The sequence below is a fragment of the Theropithecus gelada genome, chromosome 10, assembly GCF_003255815.1.
Source record: "Theropithecus gelada isolate Dixy chromosome 10, Tgel_1.0, whole genome shotgun sequence".
Classification (NCBI taxonomy): Eukaryota; Metazoa; Chordata; class Mammalia; order Primates; family Cercopithecidae; genus Theropithecus; species Theropithecus gelada.
In genome coordinates this window covers 56,728,008-56,754,137 of record NC_037678.1, presented here as the reverse complement: position 1 = coordinate 56,754,137, position 26,130 = coordinate 56,728,008, and the positions used below count along the sequence as shown (strand labels likewise).

Sequence of the window (26,130 nt, the reverse complement as noted above, 5' to 3'; positions counted from 1 at the left end):
AAAAGCCAAGGAAGCTTTGGGTAAAGCCAAAGATGCAAATAATGGTAACCTACAATTAAGGAACAAAGAAGTGACTTGGGAAGTACTAGAAGGAGAGGTGGAAAAAGAAGCACTGAAAAAAATAATAGAAGACCAACAAGAATCCCTAAACAAATGGAAGTCAAAAGGTCATTTATTCTGATTTTTCTTTAACAGTTTGGTTGTTGAACCCATTTACTTGAGCAAAAACTTTAATCAGTGTTCAAAAACATTGACAAGAGACTTAAAAAAAAATTCTTTACAGAGTGCTCAATTGTGTCTCTACAGGTCGTAGATTTAAAGGAAAAGGAAAGGGTAATAAAGCTGCCCAGCCTGGGTCTGGTAAAGGAAAAGTACAGTTTCAGGGCAAGAAAACGAAATTTGCTAGTGATGATGAACATGATGAAAATGGTGCAACTGGTAAGTTTTTTCCTAAGTCCTTTGGTAGTTTCATGAGAAAATTTGTACTTTCATAAATAAATGATTTGCCAGAGAATAGGGATTTGGCTTTTCAACTTCTGGATAAGTGCCATTCTTGGATTATTATGATTTACCTTGGTTATGCTGTTGTATAAGTCAGGGACAGGATATTTGGAAGATGAATCTAGAGGTCAGGTCTGTACTAAGAGAAAAGCCTTTTCTGATTGGTGCAAGGAAGTTGTTGCATCTTTTTCAACAGTATCATTATTAGTAATTGTACTCAGTATTAAAATAGAGCAGTACTTATGTTGAATTTAACAAAAATTAATTGTTATGTTATAGGACCTGTGAAAAGAGCAAGAGAAGAAACAGACAAAGAAGAACCTGCATCCAAACAACAGAAAACAGAAAATGGTGCTGGAGACCAGTAGTTTAGTAAACCAATTTTTTATTCATTTTAAATAGGTTTTAAACTACTTTTGTTTGCGGGGGCTTTTAAAAGGAAAACCGAATTAGGTCCACTTCAATGTCCACCTGTGAGAAAGGAAAAATTTTTTGTTGTTGTTTAACTTGTCTTTTTGTTATGCAAATGAGATTTCTTTGAATGTATAGTTCTGTTTGTGTTATTTCAGATGATTCAAATATCAAAAGGAAGATTCTTCCATTAAATTGCCTTTGTAATATGAGAATGTATTAGTACAAACTAATAAAATATATGCTATATGAAAAGAGCAAAAACAGTTTTTTTTTTTTCTTTTTGTACCCAGAGCATTTAATAAAGAACTAGAATATTAGCTGTTGACTATGGGCCCTTCCCACAGGCCATTTACGGTGTCTCCTAGGCTGTCTTTCTGTATTTACACAGGAAAGTTGATAACACTAGAAATAATTACTTGTCATAAAGCTTTTCTTTTTTTTTTTCTTTTTCTTTTTTGAGACTGACTCTCACTCTGTTGCACAGGCTGGAGTGTAGTGGGGCAATCTCAGCTCACTGCAACCTCCGCCTCCTGAGTTCAAGCGATTCTCTTGCCTCAGCCTCCCGAGTAGCTGGGATTACAAGCATGAGCCACCACGTCCGGCCCAGAAAACTTTTCAATACCGAATGTAGACCAGCCAAAATCAAGAGACTTACTGATTTCTTTTTATGAAACTTGTATGATGCTGGCAGGTCATATCGAAGCTCTGTAAAACAAAAGCCACCTAAGAATAAAATTATATTTCCAAGCATTTACCACCCTTGACTAAACAACAACAACAACAACAACAACAAACTAAGAAAAGTATTAAGTGCTGGTAAACCGAACATTTTAGAACCTTTAACTTATCCAAGTAGTGACTTGCTATATTCCCAGCATTGGCCATGGCAGCTTGGCATTTCTGTTATTATGGCCATTTATACTGAAATTTGAGGTTACAAGTGAAGAGTTTAGAAGGATAAAAAGTGGACCAAAAAGTAAATCCTATGAAAAGGATGGCACCTTTCTATTTTTAATTTCCTAATAGTCTGTAGCTAACTTAATCTCATAATAACCATGCTTATTTCAAAATTTTCTTACCCAGAGTTTAATAATTGTAGTAAGTACCCATTTTCCTCCTAAACTCTAAAACGAAAACTAGTTTTTCATATTTCTTCCTTCTAAAGAATAATGTAGATTCTCCAAACTCTTTACTACTGATCTATTTTAGAGGGATGGCAGTAGTCTATTCCTGTATGTCACAGCTTTCAAGTTTTAATGTGCAATCAAATCACCTGGGGATCTTGTTGAAATGCAGATTCTAATTCAGTAGGTCTGGGTGGAGCCTGAAATTTTTTTTTTTTTTTTTTTTTTTTTTTTTGAGACGGAGTCTCGTGCTGTGTCACCCAGGCTGGAGTGCAGTGGCGCGATCTCGGCTCACTGCAAGCTCCGCCTCCCAGGTTCACGCCATTCTCCTGCCTCAGCCTCCGAGTAGCTGGGACTACAGGCGCCTGCCACCACGCCCGGCTAGTTTTTTGTATTTTTAGTAGAGACGGGGTTTCACCATGTTAGCCAGGATGGTCTCGATCTCCTGACCTCGTGATCCACCCGCCTCGGCCTCCCAAAGTGCTGGGATTACAGGCTTGAGCCACCGCGCCCGGCCTTTTTTTTTTTTTTGAGATGGAGTCTCGCTCTATCGCCCAGGCTGGAGTGCAGTGGCGCAATCTGGGCTCACTGCAAGCTCCACCTCCCAGGTTCATGCCATTCTCCTGCCTCAGCCTCCAGAGTAGCTGGGACTACAGGTGCTCACCACGCCTGGCTAATTTTTTTGTATTTTTTAATAGAGACAGAATTTCACTGTGTTAGCCAGGATGGTCTTGATCTCCTGACCTTGTGATCTGCCCGCCTCAGCCTCCTAAAGTGCTGGGATTACAGACGTGAGCCACCACGCCCGGCCTGAAATTCTTTATTTCTAACAAGGAAATCCCAGGGATTTTAATGCTGATGGTCTGAGGACCACATTTGGAGGAGCAAGGCTCTGGCTCGGTATACTACTGGGACTGTTCCAAGGTGTTCCATACTGCATATAATACCTAAAACTGGCCGGGTGTGGTGGTTCACGCCTCTAATCCCAGCACTTTGGGAGGCCAAGGCGGGCAGACGAGCTGAGGTGAAGAGTTCAAGAGCAGCCTGGCCAACATGGTGAAACCTCGTTTCTACCAAAAATAATTAGAAAAAAGCTGGGTGTGGTGGTGCTCCTGTAGTCCCACCCACTCGTGAAGGCTGAGCCAGGAGAAGAATCCCTTGAACCCAGGAGGTGGAGGTTGCAGTGAGCCAAGATCGTGCTGCTGCACTCCAGCCTGGGCAACAGAGGGAGACTCCATCTCAAAAAACAAAAACAGAAAAAAACCGGCCGGGCGCGGTGGCTCAAGCCTGTAATCTCAGCACTTTGGGAGGCCGAGACGGGCGGATCACGAGGTCAGGAGATCGAGACCATCCTGGCTAACACGGCGAAACCCCGTCTCTACTAAAAAATACAAAAAACTAGCCGGGCGAGGTGGCGGGCGCCTGTAGTCCCAGCTACTGGGGAGGCTGAGGCAGGAGAATGGCGGGAACCCGGGAGGCGGAGCTTGCAGTGAGCTGAGATCCGGCCACAGCACTCCAGCCTGGGCGACAGAGCAAGACTCCGTCTCAAAAAAAAAAAATAAAATAAATAAAAAAATAAAAATTATTAAGATTTTTAAGACGGTGACAGTAAAACATTAAACCAAACACAAACCTTTCTTTTTTATTATTTTTATTTTCATCTTGTTTTTATTTTTTGAGAAGGGGCTAGAGTACAGTGGTGCAATTATGGCTCACTACAGCCTTGAACTCCTGGACTCAAGCAATCATCCCCTGCCTCAGTCTCCCAAGTAGCTAGGACTGCAGGAGCACCAGTATGCCCAGCTAATTTTTTTTTTTTTTTTTGAGACGGAGTCTCGCTCTGCCCCCCAGGCTGGAGTGCAGTGGCCGGATCTCAGCTCACTGCAAGCTCCGCCTCCCGGGTTCACACCATTCTCCTGCCTCAGCCTCTCGAGTAGCTGGGACTACAGGCACCCGCCACCTCGCCCGGCTAGTTTTTTGTATTTTTTTTAGTAGAGACGGTGTTTCACCGTGTTAGCCAGGATGGCCTCGATCTCCTGACCTCGTGATCCACCCGCCTCGGCCTCCCAAAGTGCTGGGATTACAGGCTTGAGCCACCGCGCCCGGCCGTTTTTTTTTTTTTTTTGGTAGAGATGGGGCTCTATATTGCCCATGCTGGTCTTGAACTCTTGGCCACAAGCAATCCTTCCACCTTGGCATCCCAAAGTGCTGGGATTACAGGCATGAGCCACCACACCCAGTAAGCATGGGCCTTTCTAAATCTATGCAGCCAGCCCTGGTGCCAGGTAGAGGAGCCCAGCTTATCCCAACCACCTCTCTCAGCCCAGACCTATTGTCTACCCAGGCTTCTCAGTTCAAAAAAGTAGCTGGAGAAAGGGAAAGCCTCAGGATCTTTGCTCAACACTCCATCTCTATATCGGGAGTAAAAGACTCCAGGCTACTAACAGAGACTCAGCCACAGCAGGCGGCTCATGCTTTTCTCGGCATCCCATAGGGTGCTGTTGCCTTGGTGTTCCCACCACAGAAACCAGAGCCTGGAATAGAAACGGGGATACCTGGCCAGGCACAGTGCCTCGCGCCTGTAATCTCACCACTTTGAGAGGCCGAGGCAGGCGGATTGCTTGAGGTCAGGAGTTTGAGGCCAGCCTGGTCAACATGGTGAAACCCCCGTCTCTACTAAAAGTACAAAAATTAGCTGGGCCTGGTGATGTGCGCCTGTAGTCACAGCTACTCCGGAGGCTGAGGCAGGAGAATCGCTTGAACCCGGGAGACAGAGGTTACAGTGAGCCAAGATCACACCACTGCATTCCAGCCTGTGTGACAGAGTGAGATCCTGTCTCAATAAATAAATAAATAAATAAACAAACGGGCTACCTGAAAAAGCCACCTAGACTTCAACCCAGTGTGGTCTGTTCACAGTCATCAAATATTTACAGAGGGTCAGGCACAGTGCTGGGCATGGGGTTACAAAGGTGAACAAGCCTCAGCCCCCACCCTTAAGCAGCCCACAGCCTACTGGATGAAGAAAATTGACAAACATTGAGCTTAGGCCATCGTGGGAGTACAGGAGAGGGAACCTGTCCTAGCCTAGGTAGAATGAAGTTCAGGGAAGGCTGCCTGGTAGAGGCAACATCTAGGCTAAGACTCGAAGGCTGAATTAGGCCAAGAGGGGAAGAAGAGTAAGGGCAAACAGCATATACAGACTCAGGAGCTGGACACAGTGGCTCATGCCTGAAATCCCAACACTTTGGGAGGCTGAAGCAGGAATATTCCTTGAGGCCAGGAGTTTGAGATCAGCCCGGGCAACACCGTAAGATCTTGTCTCTACAAAAAAATTTTTTTTTAATGAGCCAGGTGTGGTGGTGTGCTCCTGTAGTCCCAGCTACTTAGGGGACTGAGGTAAGAGGATCACTTGAGCCTAGGAGGTCAAGGCTGCAGTGAGCCTGGGTACAAAGGGAGCCTGGGCTCAAAAACTAACAAAACAAACAAAAAAACAGAAACACAAAGGATCAGGGTCATGAGAGAACCTGGCATATTTAGGGAAATTATGAAGTAGTTCATGGTAGCTGGCACTGGATCAAGAAGAGATGGTTTGAAGGTTCAGATCATGAATAAAATGAATGTGTGTAAAGTGCCTGACGCTGTGCATAGTAAATATTCTGCCATGGTAGCTCATTATAATTCTGGGTTTTTTTTGTTTTTGTTTTTGTTTTTTTTTTGAGACGGAATCTCGCTCTGTCGCCCAGGCTGGAGTGCAGTGGCCAGATCTCAGCTCACTGCAAGCTCCGCCTCCCAGGTTTACGCCATTCTCCTGCCTCAGCCTCCCAAGTAGCTGGGACTACAGGCGCCTGCCACCTCGCCCGGCTAGTTTTTTGTATTTTTTAGTAGAGACGGGGTTTCACCGTGTTAGCCAGGATGGTCTCGATCTCCTGACCTCGTGATCCGCCCGTCTCGGCCTCCCAAAGTGCTGGGATTACAGGCTTGAGCCACCGCGCCCGGCCATAATTCTGGTTTTGTAAGCCAAATTAAGAGTTTGGGATTTTGTCCTGTAGTCGATGGGGAGACATTAAAGAGTTTTAAGCCCAGAGTGACTTGATGAGACTTGCCATATAGCCAGATCCCTGTGGCCCCTTGGTGGATTATGAACTAGAACTCAGAAGGCCAGTTTGGAAATTAACAGGTATGGCCAAGCACAGTGGCTCACGCCTGTAATCCTAGCACTTTAGGAAGCCGAGGTGGGAGAATTGCTTGAGCCCAGAAGTTAAAGACAGTCTGGGCAACATAGTTACCCCATCTCTATCTTAAAAAAAAAAAAAAAAGCCTGGGCATGGTAGCTCACGCCTATGATCTTAGCACTTTGGGAGGCCGAGGCAGGTGGATCACCTGAGGTCAGGAGTTCAAGATCAGCCTGGCCAACATGGTGAAACTCTGTCTCTACTAAAAATACAAAAATTAGGCAGGTGTGGTGGCACTTGCCTGTAATCCCAGCTACCCGGGAGGCTGAGGCAAGAGAATCACTGGAACTTGGGAGGCAGAGGCTGCAGTGAGCTGATACTGTGCCACTGCACTGCAGCCTGTGTGACAGAGTCAGACTCAATAAATAAATAAATAAAGCCAGGCACAGTGGCTCATGCCTGTAATCCCAGCACTTTGTTTTTTTTTTTTTTTGAGACAGAGTCTCCCTCTGTTACCCAGGCTGGAGTGCAATGGCACGATCTTGGCTCACTGCAAGCTCCACCTCCCGGGTTTACCCCATTCTCCTGCTTCAGCCTCCCGAGTAGCTGGGACTACAGGCGCCCTCCACCTCGCCCGGCTAGTTTTTTGTATTTTTTAGTAGAGACGGGGTTTCACCATGTTAGCCAGGATGGTCTTGACCTCCTGACCTTGTGATCCGCCCATCGCGGCCTCCCAAAGTGCTGGGATTACAGGCTTGAGCCACGGCGCCTGGCCTAATCCCAGCACTTTGGAAGGCGGAGGTGGGCAAATCACTTGAGGTCAGGAGTTCGAGACCAGCCTGGCCAACATGGAGAAACCCTGTCTCTACTAAAAATACAAAAATTAGCCGGGCGTCGTAGCGGGTGCCTGTAATCCCAGCTACTTGAGAGACTGAGGCAGAAGAATCACTTGAACCCGGGAGGGAGAGGTTGCAGCAAGCCGAGATCATGCTACTGCACTCCAGCCTGGGCGACAGAGCGAGACTCCATCTAAAAAAATAAATAAAAATAAAAATAATTTTTTAAAAAGAAATTGAGAGGTACGGCAGGTGGGAGGCTTCACTTAGATCCCTTAACAATAGAGTAAATATACAGTGGAAAACAAAAAAACAGCAATGAAAATGAACTCACCATAGCTATATGAAACAACATAAATGAGTTTTCCAAGTGTACTCTTGTGCAAAAGAAGCCAGACACAAAATAATACTGTATAATTCAATTTATATAAAGTTCAAGGAACAGGCAAAACTTTAGTGTTTAGGACACATTCTCAGGTGGTACAACTCCAAAAGCAAGGAAGCAAGGAAGTGATTATCACAAAAGTAGTTGGAACAGCAATTACCCTGCGGGGGCCTTCTGCTTGACTGTTCAGTACCATTGCATGGGTGATGCTAACCCAGGTGCTCACTTTTTGATAAATCATTCGGTTTTACATTTATGTTTTGTGCACTTTTGTATATGTGCGCTATTCTTTTTTTTTTTTTTTTTTCTTGGAACGGAGTCTCGCTCTGTTGCCCAGGCTGGGGTGCAGTGGTCTAATTTCGGCTCATCGCAACCTCCACCTCCCGAGTTCAAGCGATTCTCCTGCCTCAGCCTCCCGAGTAGCTGGGACTATAGGCATGCGCCACCATGCCCAGCTAATTTTTTGTATTTTTAGTAGAGACAGTGTTTCACTATGTTGGCCAGGCTGGTCTCAAACTCCTGATCTCATGATCCTCCCGCCTTGGCCTCCCAAAGTGCCAGGATTACAGGCGTGAGCCACCGTGCCCAGCCTATTTTGTATTTATTTTTTTGAGACAGGGTCTTGCTCTGTAGCCCAGGCTGGAGTGCAGAGGCGTGATCATGGTTCACTGCAGTTTTGACCTCCTGGGCTCAAGTGATCCTTCCACCTCAGCCCCCTAAGTAGCTGAGACTAGAGGCGTGTGCTTCCACACCTGGCTAATTTTTGTATTTTTTGTAGAGATGGGGATTTCACCATGTTGCCCAGGGTGGTCTCAAACTCCTGGACTCAAGCAATGCACCCACCTCTACCTCCCAGTGTTAGAATTACAGGCATGAGCCACTGCACCCAATTATTTTTAAGACATGATCTCTGTCGCCCAGGCTGGAGTGCAGTGGCACTATCGTAGCTCATCGCAGCTTCAACATCCGGGGCTCAAGTGGTCCTCCCACCTCAGACTCCCAAGTGGCTGAAAGTACAGGCCCATACCACCATGCCTAGCTAATGTTATTTAAAAAAATTTTCAGTCTTGCTACATTGCCCAGGCTGGTCTCTAAACTCCTGACCTTAAGGTATCCTCCCACTTGGCCTCCCAAAGTGTTAGTGATTACAGGCTTGAGACACTGTGCCCATCTATTATACGCCATTCTTTTTTTTTTTTTTTTTTTTTTTTTTGAGACAGAGTCTTGCTCTGTCACCAGGCTGGAGTGCAGTGGTGCAATCTTGGCTCACTGCAGCTTCTGCCTCCCGGGTTCAAGTGGTGTCCCTGTCTCAGCCTCTGGAGTAGCTGGAACTACAGGTGTGTGCCACCATGCCTGGCTAATTTTTTTGTATTTCAGTAGAGATGGGGTTTCACCATGTTGCTCAGGATGTACTCCATCTCCTGACCTCATGATCCGCCCGCTTAGGCCTCCCAAAGTGCTGGGATTACAGGCGTGAGCCACTGCACCCGGCCCCATATGCTATTCTTAACAATAAAAAGGTTTTAGAAGTTTGTCTTTGGGAGGCTGAGGTGAATCACCTGAGGTCAGGAGTTCAAGACCAGCCTGGCCAATGTGGTGAAACCCCATCTCTACTAAAAATACAAAAAAAACAAAAAAAAAAACAAAAAAAAAAACCAAAAAAACACTAGCTGGACATGGTGGCGAGCATCTGTAGTCTCAGCTACTTGGGAGGCTGAGACAGAAGAATCACTTGAACCTGGGAGGCAGAGGTTGCAGTGAGCCGAGATCGCGCCACTGCACTCTAGCCTGGGTGACATGAGCAAGACTCCTTTCCAAAAAAAAAAAAAACTGGGCTGTGTGTGGTGGCTCATGCCTGTAATCCCAGCACTTTGGGAGGCTGAGGCAGGAGGATCGCTTAAGGCAAGGAGTTCAAGGTTACAATGAGCTATGAGTGCACATCAGTCTGGGAGATAGACTGAGACCCTGCTTCTAAAAAAAATAGGGGCAGGGGTGGGAAAAGCCGGCTCTAAGGTAGTCATTAGGATGGTGAGGTTGGTTTTTGTTTTGTTGGAGTTTTGCTCCTGTCACCTAGGATAGAGTGCAATGGTGTGACCTCAGCTCATTGCAACCTCTTCCTCCCGGGTTTAAGTGATTCTCCTGCCTCAGCCTCCTGAGTAGCCGGAATTACAGGCCCTTGACACCATGCCCAGCTAATTTTTGTATTTTCAGTACAGATGGGGTTTCACCCTGTTGGCCAGGCTGGTCTCAAACTGCTGCCCTCAGGTGATCCACCTATCTCACCTCCCAAAGTGTTGGGATTACATGTGTGAGCCACTGCACTCAGCTGAGAAGAGGCTGGTTTTGACTACATGTGGAAAGTGAGCAAAGGGAGAAGATTAGGCATGTATCAGGTGAAAAGCAGTGCTGAACACTGTGAGGTAAAGAATCCTTTAAGATATTGAACTATCCAGGCCAGGGGCGGTGGCTCACACCTGTAATCCCAGCACTTTGGGAAGCCGAGGTGGGCGGATCACCTGAGGTCAGGAGTTCAAGACCAGCCTGACCAACATGAACAAACTCTGTCTCTACTAAAAATACAAAATTAGCCGGGTGTGGTGGCGCATGCCTGTAATCCCAGCTACTCGGGGGCCTGAGGCAGGAGAATCGCCTGAATCCTAGATGCGGAGGTTGCGGTGAGCCAAGATTGCGCCATTGCACTCTTAATGGGCAACAAGAGTGAAACTCCGTCTTAAAAAAAAAAAAAAAGATTGAACTATCCAGGGCCACTGTGTCAACTCAGGCCAGTCACTTACCCTGAATCCAGATCCCTTATTCACAAAACAGGGAGGCCAGTGTGGCTTAATGGAACCAGTCTTGCATTTTGGTGTTGAGAACGCTGGGCTTAAAATACCAGTTTTCTTGTTACTTGATGGCTGTGTGAACATGGACAATGACTTCACCCCTGTCCCTCACTCCAACCTGTTTGCTCCTGTGCAGATTTGAGGTAATAATTCACAGGATTCCACGATAAAACAGAAGACTAGGCACTTGGGATGTCTGGTACCTTGGTTATCAGTTAGGATAATCTGAACCATGAATGAGAAAATACTTTGAAAACATGAAAGAATAGATAAAAGGTTGGGCGCAGTGGCCTGTAATCCCAGCACTTTGAGGGGCCAAGGTGGGCGGATCACGAGGTCAGGAGTTTGAGAGCAGCCTGGCCAACATAACGAAACACCGTCTCTACTAAAAATACAAAAAAAATTTAGCTGGGTATGGTGGCATGCGCCTGTAATCCCAGTTACTTGGGAGGCTGAGGCAGGAGAATTGCTTGAACCCAGGAGGGAGAGGTTGTAGTGAGCCAAGATCGCACCACTGCAATCCAGCCTGGGCTCTGCCTCAAAAAAAAAAAAAAAAAAAAGGGATAACAATCACTATACGGTTTTTACACTTTAGTGAAAGCGCGGACTAGCTGGGGGGCATGGGCTTGGAAAACTGGGCATTCCGTACGTCAAGAGTGACCGTGTAGTTTACTGTCCAAAGCAAGACTTTTGAGACGGGAGTCTCGCTCTGTCGCCCAGACTGGGGTGCAGTGGCGCGATCTCGGCTCACTGCAACCTCCACCTTCCTGGTTCATGCGATTCTCCTGCCTCAGCCTCCCGAGTAGCTGGGATTACAGACATGCGCCACCACACCGGGCTAATTTTGTATTTTTAGTAGAGACAGGGTTTTGCCGTGTTGGCCAGGCTGGTCTTGAATTCCTGACCTCAGGTGATCCACCTGCCTCGGCCTCTCAAAGTGCTGGGATTACAGGGGTGAGCCACCACGCCCAGCCCAAAGCAGGGTACTTCTGAGAAATGAGGCAATATTAGTAATTATGCCAGCGCAGCAGGCATAAATCAAAACTGCCACCCCACCCTTCCAGAACTTAGACAGGGCCCAGGAGTCTGGTTTCCCATCAGGCCTCTTATCTGAACGGGAAGCTCTGCGAGGGCAGGAACTGCCTTTCCTTTATAGAGCTTGCTTATTTCTGGAGGTCTCAAATCTACTTAAAGCAATGCTCACACCACTGTGAGACGATCACGTCTAACACTGATTCATCACTTAGGAAGAGCCAGGTATTGTGCTGAGGACTTCACATGCATCACCTGAGTTAATTCTCACCAAATCTTTACGAGGTAGGCGGATTTATTATTTTCCACTGAGGAAACTAAAATTTAAATCGGTTAACTCCTTCAAGGCCACACATTTTGGGTGGAAGAGCAGGGACTGAAATCAGATGAGGATCTGAACCCTTGTTCTCAATTACTACTCATACCAGTGCCTCCGTTTTTGTTGAGCCTCCCCCTGCCTGCCCCCACGCTGGCGTGCAGCCGGGACCATGGACATCCCAGAGGCTGCCCAGCCGGGGAACCTACAGCCAGCCCCTGGCTTCATACAAGCGCCAGTATGACAGCAGGTGGCAAGCTTGTCCTCTCCTCAAGCTAGCACTGGAAGGGCTGCTTACTGGGGAGGCCGGAGATGGGTGGAGCTACCATTCTGACGCCTGCAGGCCCCTACCAAAAAGAATACTGCAGGGAGCTGGAGGAGGAGCACCTCACACTGCCAGTTCCCTGCCAGGCTACCCTCTGTAGCCGGTTTGAGGGCTCGGTGAGGTTTTGAACTGCAACTAACGGCCACAGATGTCAATGCTGGAAAGGCCCTACGATGCATTTAGTTGATTTCCCAACTTTGCCCAAAGCCATCTCTATTACTTGCCCCCCAAGGCTGGTTTAAGTTGCTTCTACTCAAGAGCGTTTGCAGCCTGAGTTCCATGTGTATGTAGCCCAGGCATGGGGCAGGGCTGCACAACATTCCGTCAGCATGCAGCACAGAGGCCCAGAGAGGGAAGGAGACTGGCCGGAAGCGGCAGAGCCGCGCGGGTGCCGGGACCCAGGTCCCCGCTACGTCCAGAGCCTGCGTCACCAGGACTCCTCCCCTAGGCCGGCAGCCCAGCCCGAGACCCCAGCTGGTTCTAAGACAGCCCCCACGCCCCCTAGTGCGCAAGCTCAGTAAGACCCCGCCGCCCACCGCCCACCGCCCACATCCGGCCCCTGCGTGTGAGCTCGCGGGGGAAACTGAGGCGAGGGCGTGCCAGTGAATTCATTCCTTCCTCAGTCCACCCGCAGGCCTACAAAGCTCTCTCCCCCTCCTCAGCGCCACAAGGCACAGCAGGGACGGATGGGAAGAAGGGGAGGGGGCCGAAAGCAAGCTGGGTGCGAGGAGCCAGCCGATCCTGCCACACTCAAGATGGCGGCACGGCCGTGGCGAGGTCCCTCAGAGGCGGTACCAGCGCATGCGCAGCGCGGAGTCCCGGCCCGGGACACAAGATGGCGGCAGCGGCGCTGGGGAGGGCGAGGCGGAGGCGGCAAAACGGGCGGTCGAGCAGAACGTGTAGCCGCGTCCCCTCGAGTCCGCTCCGGGCAGGTAAGAGTCCCAGGAAGCCATGGTCCCGCAGCGAGCCGCGCCAGGGTCTGGGGATCCGAAGCTGGGCGGCGGCGGCCCCTCCGGCGCTTTCTGCTCGGGGCTGCCTCTTGCCCCATCTCTGTTGCCGCCGCCATCTTAGACCCGCGGGTGGGCAGCCGCGCCGGTGGCCGAAGTGAGGGAGGTGGGCCCGAAGAGCCCGAGCGGAGCGGCCTCTAGGGCCCCTCCGCTGCTGCCGCCGCCACCGCCTTTGTGTCGGGCTTCGACTCTGAGTCGCCTCAGCCCGGGGGCGGGAGCGCGCGGCGGGGCGGGGGGCGGAGCCCGGGAGATGGGCCGGCGCGCGCGCGCGCCAAACAGCCCACCCTCGCTGAGGTGGGGGGAGGGGAAGGTGCGCGCGCGCGCGCGCTGGGGTTTGCCGCTTTTCGCCCTCGCGGCTGCGCACTTTGTTCGCCCTTTGACTCCTCCCTACTGGGCCGGAGAATTCTGATTGGTATATTGCGGAGATGGTTCCGCCCCACCTGCCTCCAATCCGGGATTCGGACTCTGGCTTCTGGTGGGTTCCTCTGGTTGCGCAGATACAGTTGTTTATCCTTGAGTAGCGGTAATTGTCAAACTGCGGTATGCGTGGGGGTCGGGAAGCCACAGGATAAATAAAAATGTTATCTTAAGAGCAGTTATGTCTTACTGGGAGCGTACAATGCTGGACTCTACACATAACGGTCGAGTGATTCCGGTTTATAAGCCGGGAAGCAGAAGGGCCTCGAATCCGGGTCTGTCCAACCCCAGGGCTGGTACTTCGGCCGCAGACCTGCTGCACTCAAGTCACATAGGGAATTAAAAATGGTTTTAATCGCAAAAAATGGCTAAATTTTTTCAAATAGTGTGAAAAAATGAGTCATCCTGTCTCCCAGTCACTCTTAGGGTGCGTTTTAAAAATACAAATTCTTGTGTGCCTCCCCTCCGTATTTCTGGCTCCTGAGATGCTCAGTGAGGCACAGGCGTCTTAATTTTTTTTTTTTTTTACCCACAAACTCCGAGATGATTCTGATGCACAGCTGGCTTTGGAAACACTGCAGTGTCCCCATTTAGCCTCACACTAAGCTGTGCCGCTTGTGCGTATTCTGCGAAGTTCATCTACCCGGTGCATCAATATCACAGGATGTTTGTTTCTTGGGAAAAACGTTTTTCAATAAAGGCGAACAAGATGTGTCATATGAGGCGTTTGCATGTTTTTATTTTTGCAAGACGTTCAGAGCGTGTCCTTTCATTTGCTCTGGGAGGCTTGGGATTGTGTCCCCCAGATCAGTGATATGTATGTTTGTTGATTTTTCTCTGGTCTAAGGGTACTTTATTTTTTAAGAGACGAGGTCTTGGCCGGGCGCGGTGGCTCACGCCTGTAATCCCAGCACTTTGGGAGGCCAAGGTGGGCAGATCACCTAAGGTCGGGAGTTTGCTGACCCACACGGAGAAACCCCGTCTCTACTAAAAATACAAAATTAGCCAGGTTTGGTGGCGCATGCCTGTAATCCCAGCTACTCGGGAGGCTGAGGCAGGAGAATCGCTTGAACCTGGAAGGTGGAGGTTGTGGTGAGCCGAGATCACGCCATTGCGCTTCAGCCTGGGCAACAAGAGTGAAACTGTCTCAAAAAAAAAAAAAAAAAAAAAGATACACTAAAAAAAAAAAAAAAAAGAAAAAAAAAGAGATGAGGTCTTGCCCTGTCACCCGGGCTGGAGCACAGTGGCATGATTATACTTCACTGCAGCCTCGAGCTCCTGGGCTCAAGTGACCCTTCCACCTCAGCCTCCTGAGTAGCTGGGACTGCAGGTGCTTTTTTTTGTTTGTTTTATTTAGGCCTAGTGCAATGGCTCACACCTGTAATCCCAGCACTTTGGGAGGCCCAGGTGGGTGGATCTCTTGAGGTCAGGAGTTCGAGACCAGCCTGGCCAACATGGTGAGACCCCATCTCTACTAAAAGTACAAAAAATTTAGCCAGGTGTGGCTCATGCCTGTAATCCCAGCTACTCGAGAGGCTGACACAGGAGAATCGCTTGAACCCAGGAGGTGGAGGTTGCAGTGAGTTGAGATCATGCAGTGTACTCCATCCTGGACAACAGAGTGAGACTGTCTCAAAACCAAACAAAAAGTTTCGTCATAGAGCTGGGGGGGTCTCACTATGTTGCCAAGGCTGGTTTTGAACTCCTAGCCTCAAGAAATCCTTCCACCCTGGCCAAGTTGCCGAAGCCACCATGCCCAGCCTAAGGGTACTTAAGTTGGCAGGACTGGCTACAGAGTTTGTGGGGCCCAGTGTGAAAAATGAAAATGCGAGCTCCTTGTTAAAAAGTTATTAAAAATTTTAAGACAGTGACAGCAGAGCCTCAAACCAAGCTCAGGGCTTTCCTGAATGTGGGTCCCTGTGCAGTCGCGCAGGTCACGTGCCCATGAAAGCAAACCTATTGGTGAGAAAGCTTAAGAGGTATCATTTTCATCTCCTGTATTCCCTCATCCCCTCTCCCGATGTGTCCTGCGCTGGAGGCCCCTAGCTTGCTCTTTGTTTTTGCCCCTCTTGTTGTCCCCGCCCTGCAGCATCCCACAGGTCTGTGACTGTCTATTTTCCTATTTGCTTTCCAGCTGCTGATGCAAGGAATCCCCTGGGGCCCCGTGCACTTCACTGCTGACCAGCCCATCCGTCTGTGCTGAGTCTTCCTGCAGGCCTTTCCTCGCCTCTGTGGGACCTTGTGGGGGTCCATCCGGCTGGAGAAGAAAAGCCTCTCATGCTAGCATTGCAGACCCCAGAGGGTGAGAGAAAGGGGGACTTCATTCAGTCTTGAAACCTGTGGGCTCAGCCCCTAAGGCACCAGGAATTCTTCCTGCCCAGAGAATCCAGGCAGCTTCGTTTTTTTCATACCTTGGTCAGTGGTTCTCAACCTTTTTGTTATCAAGGCCCTTTTTGTTGTACATTAATGTCCTGTTGCTCCCTGCATTTTTATCTGCCAAACTGTACCAATGGAGTAACCATTCACTTTTCCCTTTCTAAATTAATGAAGAAGTCTGTGACGGAGTGTACAATAAAATCAGTGTCCCAATGATTCCTCTGATGTCGTCAACAACCAATCAGAGCTTCTGATCAGCATGAGAAAATCAGTGTGACCACAATGAGTTGATAAAATTTCAGCATGAAAAGATAACTGATGTTTAAGCCTGCCTTTGTGGTCTTGCTGTGGGTAAAAGTTTGATTTCTTTTGGGAAGTGTGACCTACTGAAAACAAATTTAGCATCATCAAGTCTGTCTTAGCTCCCAGTTGTCTGACAGCCCCAGGCCAGAAGCACTTTGGCTTCTGAGGCTCCTGCTGGGCATGCTTTGGGTGGGGGAGTAGGGAATACAGATCTGAAGGAACTGGCCTCCTTGCTGGTACTTACAGTAAATGTTCACCTGGGGATTATGAAGGAGTCATTTAGATCGTCCTTCTCAGTTGCATTGGTTATTTTAGCAACAGCTGCTTCCTGCCATGTAATGTAAAATAAGGTGACCAATTAGATTCCATGCCCTTCCCTAGTGTGCTTTGTTCCTTTTAGATTTTACTGGATAGAAGCAATAAAATCCCATCTCCTCCTGAAAGTTGTTACTATTCCTTCTTGTAGGAATCGCTTCTCAAGGGCAGATCTTGTTCTGTCTTGTTTGCTGCTCTTGGTGCTTTGTAAATATTTGTAGAATCAATAGTGCTTCTGTTGGGTCCAGGTCCTATGCCTGAGCCCAGGAGAGAGCTGAATTGGACCCAGTTCCTATTCCTGGGAGTTCTGACAGTTTAATGGGGAGACAAACCCAGCTGATAGGCCAGACCATCTGAGTGCTATGACAGAGGTGTTCACGGCCCTGAGGAGGAGCTCTGACCACCTGACCTCGGGAGGGGAGAGTCAAGGAAGGCTTCCTGGAGGATGTGAACACAGTAGCAACCCAGGCAGAGAAGAGGGGGAGGGGAATTTTAGGCAGAGGAAGCAGCAGGAGTGCACCCATTGAACAATTGGAATTGCAGCTTAGATCCCAGGGTTGCTGTGTGGCACCATGCTGGCTCTCCAGGACAGGACCTGATTGGATTTCTCCACATCCATGGGTGGTCACTGGGGCCCTGGGTGGATTGTAATTGGCAGGTGAGGGGGTGGAGCTGATACTCTTCGGTCCTCTGTGTGGCAGGTCCTTTGTGGGTGCGGAGATGGCCAATGAGAATCACGGCAGCCCCCGGGAGGAAGCGTCCCTGCTGAGTCACTCCCCAGGTACCTCCAATCAGAGCCAGCCCTGTTCTCCAAAGCCAATCCGCCTGGTGCAGGACCTCCCAGGTACTGAGGGGGAGCAGCAGTGGGGTGGTGGGGTAGGAAGGGCACCCTGGGAGTAGCCCTGACCCTGGCTGGGCCCCATGCCTGTTTGCAGAGGAGCTGGTCCATGCAGGCTGGGAGAAGTGCTGGAGCCGGAGGGAGAATCGTCCCTACTACTTCAACCGATTCACCAACCAGTCCCTGTGGGAGATGCCCGTGCTGGGGCAGCACGATGTGATTGTGAGTGCCAGCCTAGGGTGGGGGGTCTCAGAGTGGCTTCTGGCACCTGGGCCTTCCCCAAATGTACCCTGAGGAGCCTGCCGTTCAGTGCCCAGCCCTGTGCTGGCACCTGCAGATACAATGACAAGCAAGACACACACAGTTCCTGCCCTCATGGAACCTACACTCAGATGGGGTAGACTGACAAGTAAACAGATGATTGCACGGCTGCTGCGCGGTGGGTGCTGCGCCGCAAGGCAGGAATGAAAAAGGCAGATTTGCTCCCTGCGGTCGCAGAGCACCCATGGGCTGCCAGCAGACAGTAGGATGACAGTTGTGGTCCATGTATGAGGAAGTGTTATAGTACATCTGGATCCTGACCTACTCTGGGAAAGGCAAGATGATGGGAATAGCCCTGAGAATGAGTGTTTAAGGCGAGAGGGTTAGCGAGTGTGTGTGGGGAGGAAAAGAACATTCTAGGATCTGACATGTCAGTACGACGGGAAGTACAGGCATGGGCTGTTTGGCGGGAACATGGGCTTTTGGATCCTTCTCAGCTGGGGCAGCATGTCTTTACTGGGCACAGTCAAAATAGTTGGCATCTCCATTTTGCATGTGAAGACACTGAGGTTCAAAGATGGGGAACCACTGGTGCAAAACCTCACAGTTAGTAATAGGCAGAGCAGGACGTGCATCTGATGTGAGTTCAGGGCTGCACTACTCACCGCTATGCGTTCTCTGGGTGTTACCAAGAGTCCTATCTGCAGGGCTTTGCTTTTTACAACAATAAGCAGTTTTTGAGCTTTTCCTTTATTCCTTTCATTCTGTTCTTGAGGAAAATAATGTGTAATGTGTACTGATCTCATGCCAGATGCCATGTTAAGCAAGTCATGTTCACTGACTCATTTAATCTCAGTGGTCATGTAGGGCTTAGCATGGCCATTCTGAAGGTAAGAGAACTGGAAGGGAAGTAACACACCCTGTCACAGTTGCAAGTTGCAGGCAAGACTGGAGCCCAATGTTCTCTGCCTGTATCCCAGCCCCTCTGCTCTTCTCTAAGGAGTAGGAGCAGGGGTGGGAGGGCCTGAGGATTCAAAGTCCTGGGGCTCCTAAGCCGCTGGCCCTGGTTGCAACTCTGCTGGTCTCCCTCCACCAGTCGGACCCTTTGGGGCTGAATGCGACCCCACTGCCCCAAGACTCAAGCTTGGTGGAAACCCCCCCGGCTGAGAACAAGCCCAGAAAGCGGCAGCTCTCGGAAGAGCAGCCAAGCGGCAATGGTGTGAAGAAGCCCAAGGTGAGTGTCTGCGGCCAGGAACCGGCTGCTGAGCAGCCAGCTCAGATGGGCAGCCCGCAGGCTCCCTGCAGGGGCTAGGCGTCGGCAGGCCAGCCAGGAGGGGGGCCCGGGACACAGTTCACCAGGTGTGCACTGTATTGGATGGAGCCTCTCTGGTGAATCTCCTGACTTGACACCTTTGTGACTTTCACTACAGATTGAAATCCCAATGACACCCACAGGCCAGTCGGTGCCCAGCTCCCCCAGTGTCCCAGGAACCCCAACGCTGAAGATGTGGGGTACGTCCCCTGAAGATAAACAGCAGGCAGCTCTCCTGCGACCCACTGAGTGAGTCCCCGCTGATTGGCTTGGGGGCACCCACTGCTAGCGTCAGCCTGTCTGGAACTGTGGGGTGTGGTGTGGGTAGCCAGGGCATCTTCATCACTCCTCTCTGTGCCCCAAGGGTCTACTGGGACCTGGACATCCAGACCAATGCTGTCATCAAGCACCGGGGGCCTTCAGAGGTGCTGCCCCCGCACCCTGAAGTGGAGCTGCTCCGCTCTCAGCTCATCTTGAAGCTTCGGCAGCACTACCGGGAGCTGTGCCAGCAGCGAGAGGGTACCTGCCTCTGGGCTGCGGCCTCCTTTATTTCCACCCACCTTTAGCAAGAGCCAGGCTTGACCAGGCCAGCTTGGGAATGGCGAAGTGGGGCCCCGTGGTGAGCCATGATCACGCCAATGCACTCCAGCCTGAGTGACAGAGCAAGACCCTGTTTCAAAAAAACCAAAAAAACAAAGAGTATTTATACCTTAGGATTCTATGACAAGGATTAAGTAAAATGGATAAGTATGACATAAACTGTAGTTTTAAATTTTTTTTTTTTGAGACGGAGTCTCGCTCTGTAGCCCATGCTGGAGTGCAATGGCACCATCTCTGCTCACTGCATCATCCGCCTCCCAGGTCCCGGTTCAAACAATTCTCCTGCCTCAGCCTCCCGAGTAGTGGGATTACAGGCGCACACCACCATGCCCAGCTAAGTTTTGTATTTTTAGTAGAGACAGGGTGTCACAGTGTTGGCCAGGCTGGTCTTGAACTCCTGACGTCGTGATCCACCCGCTTCAGCCTCCCAAAGTACTGGGATTACAGGCATGAGCCACCACACCTGGCCAATTTTTTTTTTTTTTAAGAGACAGGATCTTGCTATGTTGCCCAGGCTGGTCTTGTACTCCTGGGCTCAAGCCTTCTGCTTGCCTTGGCCTCCCACAGTGCTGGGATTACAGATGTGAGCCACCATGCGTGGCCTAGTTTTTAATTTTTATGATTAGTAATAAACCTATTTAACTTTGCTCAAAGATAGAATCCTCTGGCCTCCCCCCCGCTTTTTTTTATATTATGTAATACTTTTTTTTCTTTTTCTAAGATGGAGTTTCACTGTTGCCCAGACTGGAGTACAATGGCACAATCTCGGCTTACTGCAACCTCTGCCTCCCGGGTTCAAGCAATTCTCCTGCCTCAGCCTCCTGAGTAGCTGGGAATGCAGGCACATGCCACCATGCCCAGCTAATTTTTGTATTTTTAGTAGAGACGGGTTTTTTCCATGTTGGCCAGGCTGGTCTCAAACTCCTGACCTCAGGTGATCCACCCACCTCGGCCTCCCAAAGTGCTGGGATTACAGGCGTGAGCCACTGCACCCGGCCTTTTTATTCTTTTCTTTTGAGACAAGATCTTGCTCTGTCACCCAGGTTGGAGTGCAATGGCGCGACTGCAGCTCACTGCAGCTTCGGTCCCCGGGTTCAAGCGATCCTCCCGCCTCAGCCTCCCGAGTAGCTGGGACACCCAGCTAATTTTTTTTTTTTAGCAACACAGGATCTTACTGTGTTGCCCAGGCTGGTCTTGAACTCCTGGGCTCAAGCGATCCTTCCACCTTAGCCTTCCAAAGTGCTGAGATTATAAGTGTGAGCCACTACACCTGGCTAGATACTTACTAACACTATAAAACTAGTGATTCTTAGAAAATATTTTGGGAAATGCAGCCTAGAAGCTTCTGAAGTGGGACTGTGTCTTGCTTACTGCTGAATGTGGTGCTTCCTATATGTGCCAAGCTCCAAGTGGGACTGCTTGATTAAATCCAGGCCTTCAGCAGCTCTCCTGTCCTACAGGCATTGAGCCTCCACGGGAGTCTTTCAACCGCTGGATGCTGGAGCGCAAGGTGGTAGACAAAGGATCTGACCCCCTGTTGCCCAGCAACTGTGAACCAGTCGTGTCACCTTCCATGTTTCGTGAAATCATGAATGACATTCCCATCAGGTACAGCCCCACAGCTGGGGATGACCCTGGGCGATTTGGTTTCTGTGCCCAGTCATGTATAGAAGGGCTCTAACTCTGCCCACTGTCTAACGCAGGTTATCCCGAATCAAGTTCCGGGAGGAAGCCAAGCGCCTGCTCTTTAAATATGCGGAGGCCGCCAGGCGGCTCATCGAGTCCAGGTTTGCCTCTGTCTCCTGCCCCAGGCAAGATGGGTCTGTGATCAAAGTGGGAGGTCATAGGCCATCTTGCCTGGTCTCATGCAGGGCTGTCGTTGCTCTTGGTGGCAGAAGTGGGGCCAGCTCCCAAAGGCAGAACAAGGGCTGCGATGGAAGCTAGGGGTTGATGCCCAGGGAGCCCATGGAAGTGGAATGAGGAGGGTGGAGCCAAGCCATTCCTTTCTTCTACCCTCCCCTTGACTGGCAGGAGTGCATCCCCTGACAGTAGGAAGGTGGTCAAATGGAATGTGGAAGACACCTTTAGCTGGCTTCGGAAGGACCACTCAGCCTCCAAGGAGGACTACATGGTGAGTGAGTCCCCGGGTGAGAAGGCCAGTTTTAGGGCTCTGTGGCCACTTCCTCTAGGAAGCCTACTCTGCCTGTCCAGGCTGGGCAAGGCCTCCCCCAGCGGCCTATTCTTGTGGAGTATGGCAGACGTTTGACGTTCATCAGTCCCCAAACTCATGATTGTGGAGATATTTCTCTAGGCTCCTGGCTTTCTCCCACAGAACATTTCCATTAACAGTCTTAATGGAGTCTTATGCTTGGCCACACACCACAGGTAGCCGCCTTTCAGCCTAATGAATGTTCCGCATCTCCCTTGAGTAGATTTTTGGAAACAGATTGACAGCCTGCTTTTTCTTGGGTGTGTGTATTCATATCATAGTTAAGAGCTACCATCAGATTCAATTTCCTACTCTTAATGTGTCCAAAACAATTCTGTTTTCTGGCCAAAACCTATCACTTCTTAAACCTCTCCACCAGCACTAGCAATGGGCTTTCTTTTCAGGACCATATTTCACAAGAGACAAGGTTTCGCACTTCACGATAGTAACTGTGTACTTGACACGTAGAGAGTGACAAAGGTAGGTGTACTCACTAGCCAGAGTGACTCATTCTCACTCTTCAGTTTTACACGTGATCCAGCAAAATTACAAATCCCGACAGTCATCTTTGCAAGTAGCTAAAAGCTCAAATCTCAAGTCTGCAGCAACCAACACTCTTTTGTAATTGTGTCTTTCCCCAATAGACTGCAAACACTGTAAGCTGGGACCATGCTGGTTTGTCTGTTTCTCCAGTAATTACTGTGGGATCTAGCAGTGTAACCCCAACAAAAGCTACTGGCATTTATTGTACACTTACTGTATGCCAGGCACTTGGTAAGCCCTTAAGGGAAATTATTACATTTAATATTCAAACTGCCCTGTTAGGTATCTCGTGTCCCCTTGGCACTTGAGGAATGATTCAGAGAAGCCAGGGGATATGTCCAAGTGACACAGCTAGTCAGTAGCAGAGCTGGTTTCAAAACAAGGACTGCTGGACTCCAACAGCCCTGCGGTTACCTGCCAGCCCAGCTGAGCCCCTTTGGCCTCCTCTAGGATCGCCTGGAGCACCTGCGGAGGCAGTGTGGCCCCCACGTCTCGGCTGCAGCCAAGGACTCCGTGGAAGGCATCTGCAGTAAGATCTACCACATCTCCCTGGAGTACGTCAAACGGATCCGAGAGAAGCACCTTGCCATCCTTAAGGAAAACAACATCTCAGGTAGGGCAAAGGTGGAGGAGGAGCCAGCTGTGATGCCATCAGCTCTATACCCTGATGGAAGGGACAAGCGAGGCTGAGCCTCAAGGCCAGGGACTGGTTGGGGGCAGAACCTGCTGTGTCCTTTGGCTGTACTTCTCTGGGAAACAGGGAGGAGTGATAAAGGGAGAGCCAGATGGTGGTGGTGAAAGATAGGCTGGGAGTCGTAGTTAGGTGTACCCGAATTTACATCCATTCTCTGCAAGCCTCACTTTCCCCAGACTGAAGTACAGCACCTGGTGGTAGGATTGTGTGAGTACTCACAAGTAACTCAGGTAAACCGTGTGGCCCAAAAAGATCCCCAAATAAGGAATCGTCACTATTACGATGGTGGCAATGCATTTCTTGTACTTCTGCCCAGCAGCAGGACCCATAGGCCTGAGCCTTCTTGCCTACCAGCCCAAGGCACGGCATACAGGGGCCTGCTTCGGTACTGAGCGTGTTGACACAGGCCACCTGTTTCTGCCCCAGCCAATTGTCTGGCTGGTTTCTTTTTATGGCTTTCATTCCCTTTCTACTGAACTAGGCCACACTATACTGATCTGTGAAATGGGACTTCCCTCTCTCAGTACAAAGCATGTGGCCCACAGTGGCTGCAGCATGAGAATGAGGAGTATGGTCCCTCACTGCTCTCCCTGCCCACAGAGGAGGTGGACGCCCCTGAGGTGGAGCCCCGCCTTGTGTACTGCTATCCAGTCCGGCTGGCTGTGTCTGCACCCCCCATGCCCAGTGTGGAGATGCACATGGAGAACAACGTGGTCTGCATCCGGTATAAGGGAGAGATGGTCAAGGTCAGCCGCAACTACTTCAGCAAGCTGGTAAGAGCTACGGGGAGGAAGTCCCTAGCTGATGGCACGAGTTAGGGCCTGGGATCTTTCCTGAGCAGAGTCCCCAGCAGGAGACCAGTGATGAGGACATGAGGGAGCACTGCTGAAGGCCACTCCTCTCTGTCCCACCCCACAGTGGCTCCTTTACCGCTACAGTTGCATTGATGACTCTGCCTTTGAGAGGTTCCTGCCCCGGGTCTGGTGTCTTCTCCGACGGTACCAGGTACAGGCCTGGGGCAGCAGGGAGGGCTCCCCAGGAGGGAACAAGGAGGGCGAGCCCCAGGCGCTGACTATGGCCACTCCGCAGATGATGTTCGGCGTGGGCCTCTATGAGGGGACTGGCCTGCAGGGGTCGCTGCCTGTGCACGTCTTTGAGGCCCTCCACCGACTCTTCGGCGTCAGCTTCGAGTGCTTCGCCTCACCCCTCAACTGTTACTTCCGCCAGTACTGTTCTGCCTTCCCCGACACAGACGGCTACTTTGGCTCCCGCGGGTGAGGGCCAAGGGCTGCCCTCTACCCAGGCCAGGGAAGTGGTCCTCCGGAGCACCGGGCCCGCCTCTGCTGGCTGCTTCCTGGACTGTAGTGTCAGGCAGGCTTGGGTGGAGTCCCTGCCTCCACCTCTTACCAGCTATGTGATCTTGGACATGTCGCTTAACTTCTGGGAGTCTGAGCTTTTCTGGCTCTGTGGGCAGGCATGTGACACCCCTAGCTGGCCTCTGGGTTTCTTAGTGAGTCAGCTCAGGATGGAATAGGAACACGTGGTCCCGGGCCCTGAGAGGAGTGAGAAGTGGGGCCACAGACCTCAGAGGCCTTACAAACTAGGGGTGGGGGTGAGCACAGATGAGAGAACGTAATGCTGTCTCCAGAAGGAAGAATGGCCAGGACCTCCAGAGGTCCAGAGCTCAGCAGCTGGGGATCCTGGGTGCAGCTTCTGCTGTAGTGGTAGTGGTGGGCTCAGAACTGGATTGGAATGCCAGCTTGGTGAACATGGGCATCCCAGCCTGAGCCTCGTTCAGTGTCTTCATTCATTCAGTGGAGACGGTTATGCCTCGTGCCCCAGTGAATTAGGGTGAATGCTGGCTTCTGGAGAGGCCATCTCTTCAGTGTGGCTGCCTAGGGTTGAAGATGGCACCTGTTTCTGGTTGAGGGACTGGGTCCTGATAGGACTTAAAATGCTCACTCCTGTCCCCAGGCCCTGCCTAGACTTTGCTCCACTGAGTGGTTCATTTGAGGCCAACCCTCCCTTCTGCGAGGAGCTCATGGATGCTATGGTCTCTCACTTTGAGGTGGGTGCACTGCCAGGGTGAGGGGTGGGCAACAGGGCAGGATTGCCAGCCACCTGGGAGGCAGCCCCTGACGTCCACCCTGTGTCCCCTTCCACAGAAACTGCTTGAGAGCTCACCGGAGCCCCTGTCCTTCATCGTGTTCATCCCAGAGTGGCGGGAACCCCCCACACCAGCGCTCACCCGCATGGAGCAGAGCCGCTTCAAACGCCACCAGTTGATCCTGCCTGCCTTTGAGCACGAGTACCGCAGTGGCTCCCAGCACATCTGCAAGAAGTGGGTGCCAGGGAGGGCAGGGGACGGAGGCTAGGCTGGCCAGGCCAGGCCCAGCCCCACCCTGAGCCATTGCCTTTGCCCGCAGGGAGGAAATGCACTACAAGGCCGTCCACAACACGGCCGTGCTCTTCCTACAGAACGACCCTGGCTTTGCCAAGTGGGTGCCAACGCCTGAACGGCTGCAGGAGCTGAGCGCTGCCTACCGGCAGTCAGGCCGAAGCCACAGCTCTGGTTCTTCCTCATCGTCCTCCTCGGATGCCAAGGACCGGGACTCGGGCCGTGAGCAGGGCCCTAGCCGCGAGCCTCACCCCACTTAACATACCCTGCGGGGAGGAGGAGCCCCAGGGGTGCTGGTCTGGACTGCTGGGACTCAGGCCCCTGGGGCCTGACGGGGACCCCGCTGCCACTGACATAGGAAGATTATGGTTCTGCCAGGGCTCCCCTCCCTGCCTGTCCCCAACTCCTCACCTCAAACTCCCTCCAAGTCCCATGTATATAGGTCCTGATGCCTTCCCAACCCCACCCCTCATCCTGTTGCCACCTTGTTTCATTTGTAAAAGGAAATACAGAAACCCCCCCCAAGAATGTGTGAGGGTCTTGAGGGCAGAGAAGGCTGAGGCAGCTGGAGCTACTTCTGGGACCACACTCCCCTCCCTCCAGCAGCTCCTTCTCATGGTCCCTGGACCTTCACTCCCCAGCTGGGGCTCCCACACAGCTGGGTCCCTGGTGGCCTCTGCCTGGGCTCAGCAGGTCCGAAGAGTCCAAGGCCCTGCATCCCCTAGCTCCAAACTCCCCCAGCAGGGCCTGCATGGATACCCCTGGGAATCAGAGGACTGGGAGCTGTGCCTGTCCCCAACCCAAAAGCCAGACTCTCGCTGGCCTTGGATCCCCACAGTGAGCAGACAGCTGGGTGTGCCTCACAGTCGAGGATCAGGAGAGCAGCCTCGGGACCTGTAGGCACAG

At 50.9% G+C, this 26,130-nt stretch overlaps 1 protein-coding gene and 1 long non-coding RNA gene across 3 annotated transcripts; both read left to right on the top strand.

The window, feature by feature from the left end:
• Positions 1–299: 299 nt before the first annotated feature.
• LOC112633073 lies at positions 300–1,176 on the top strand. The gene is made up of 2 exons (XR_003121482.1): positions 300–438; positions 781–1,176. It is a non-coding gene; the product is annotated as an uncharacterized LOC112633073 (long non-coding RNA).
• An 11,581-nt stretch (positions 1,177–12,757) lies between these two features.
• Positions 12,758–25,746, top strand: PCIF1 (PDX1 C-terminal inhibiting factor 1). 2 transcript variants are annotated; one of them, XM_025399333.1, is made up of 17 exons: positions 12,758–12,883; positions 15,510–15,677; positions 17,071–17,213; positions 17,305–17,429; positions 18,565–18,702; positions 18,899–19,029; positions 19,145–19,299; positions 20,841–20,988; positions 21,084–21,167; positions 21,412–21,511; positions 22,583–22,745; positions 23,427–23,599; positions 23,745–23,831; positions 23,916–24,100; positions 24,801–24,894; positions 24,992–25,167; positions 25,253–25,746. In XM_025399333.1, exons 3-17 carry the CDS (start codon positions 17,090–17,092, stop codon positions 25,482–25,484), a joined length of 2,115 nt encoding a protein of 704 aa, XP_025255118.1. In that variant the 5' UTR covers positions 12,758–12,883; positions 15,510–15,677; positions 17,071–17,089; the 3' UTR covers positions 25,485–25,746. The 2 variants fall into 2 exon arrangements, with proteins under 2 accessions (XP_025255118.1, XP_025255119.1); XM_025399334.1 differs by having other exon boundaries at positions 12,815–12,883; positions 15,510–15,790.
• The last annotated feature ends 384 nt before the right edge of the window (positions 25,747–26,130 follow it).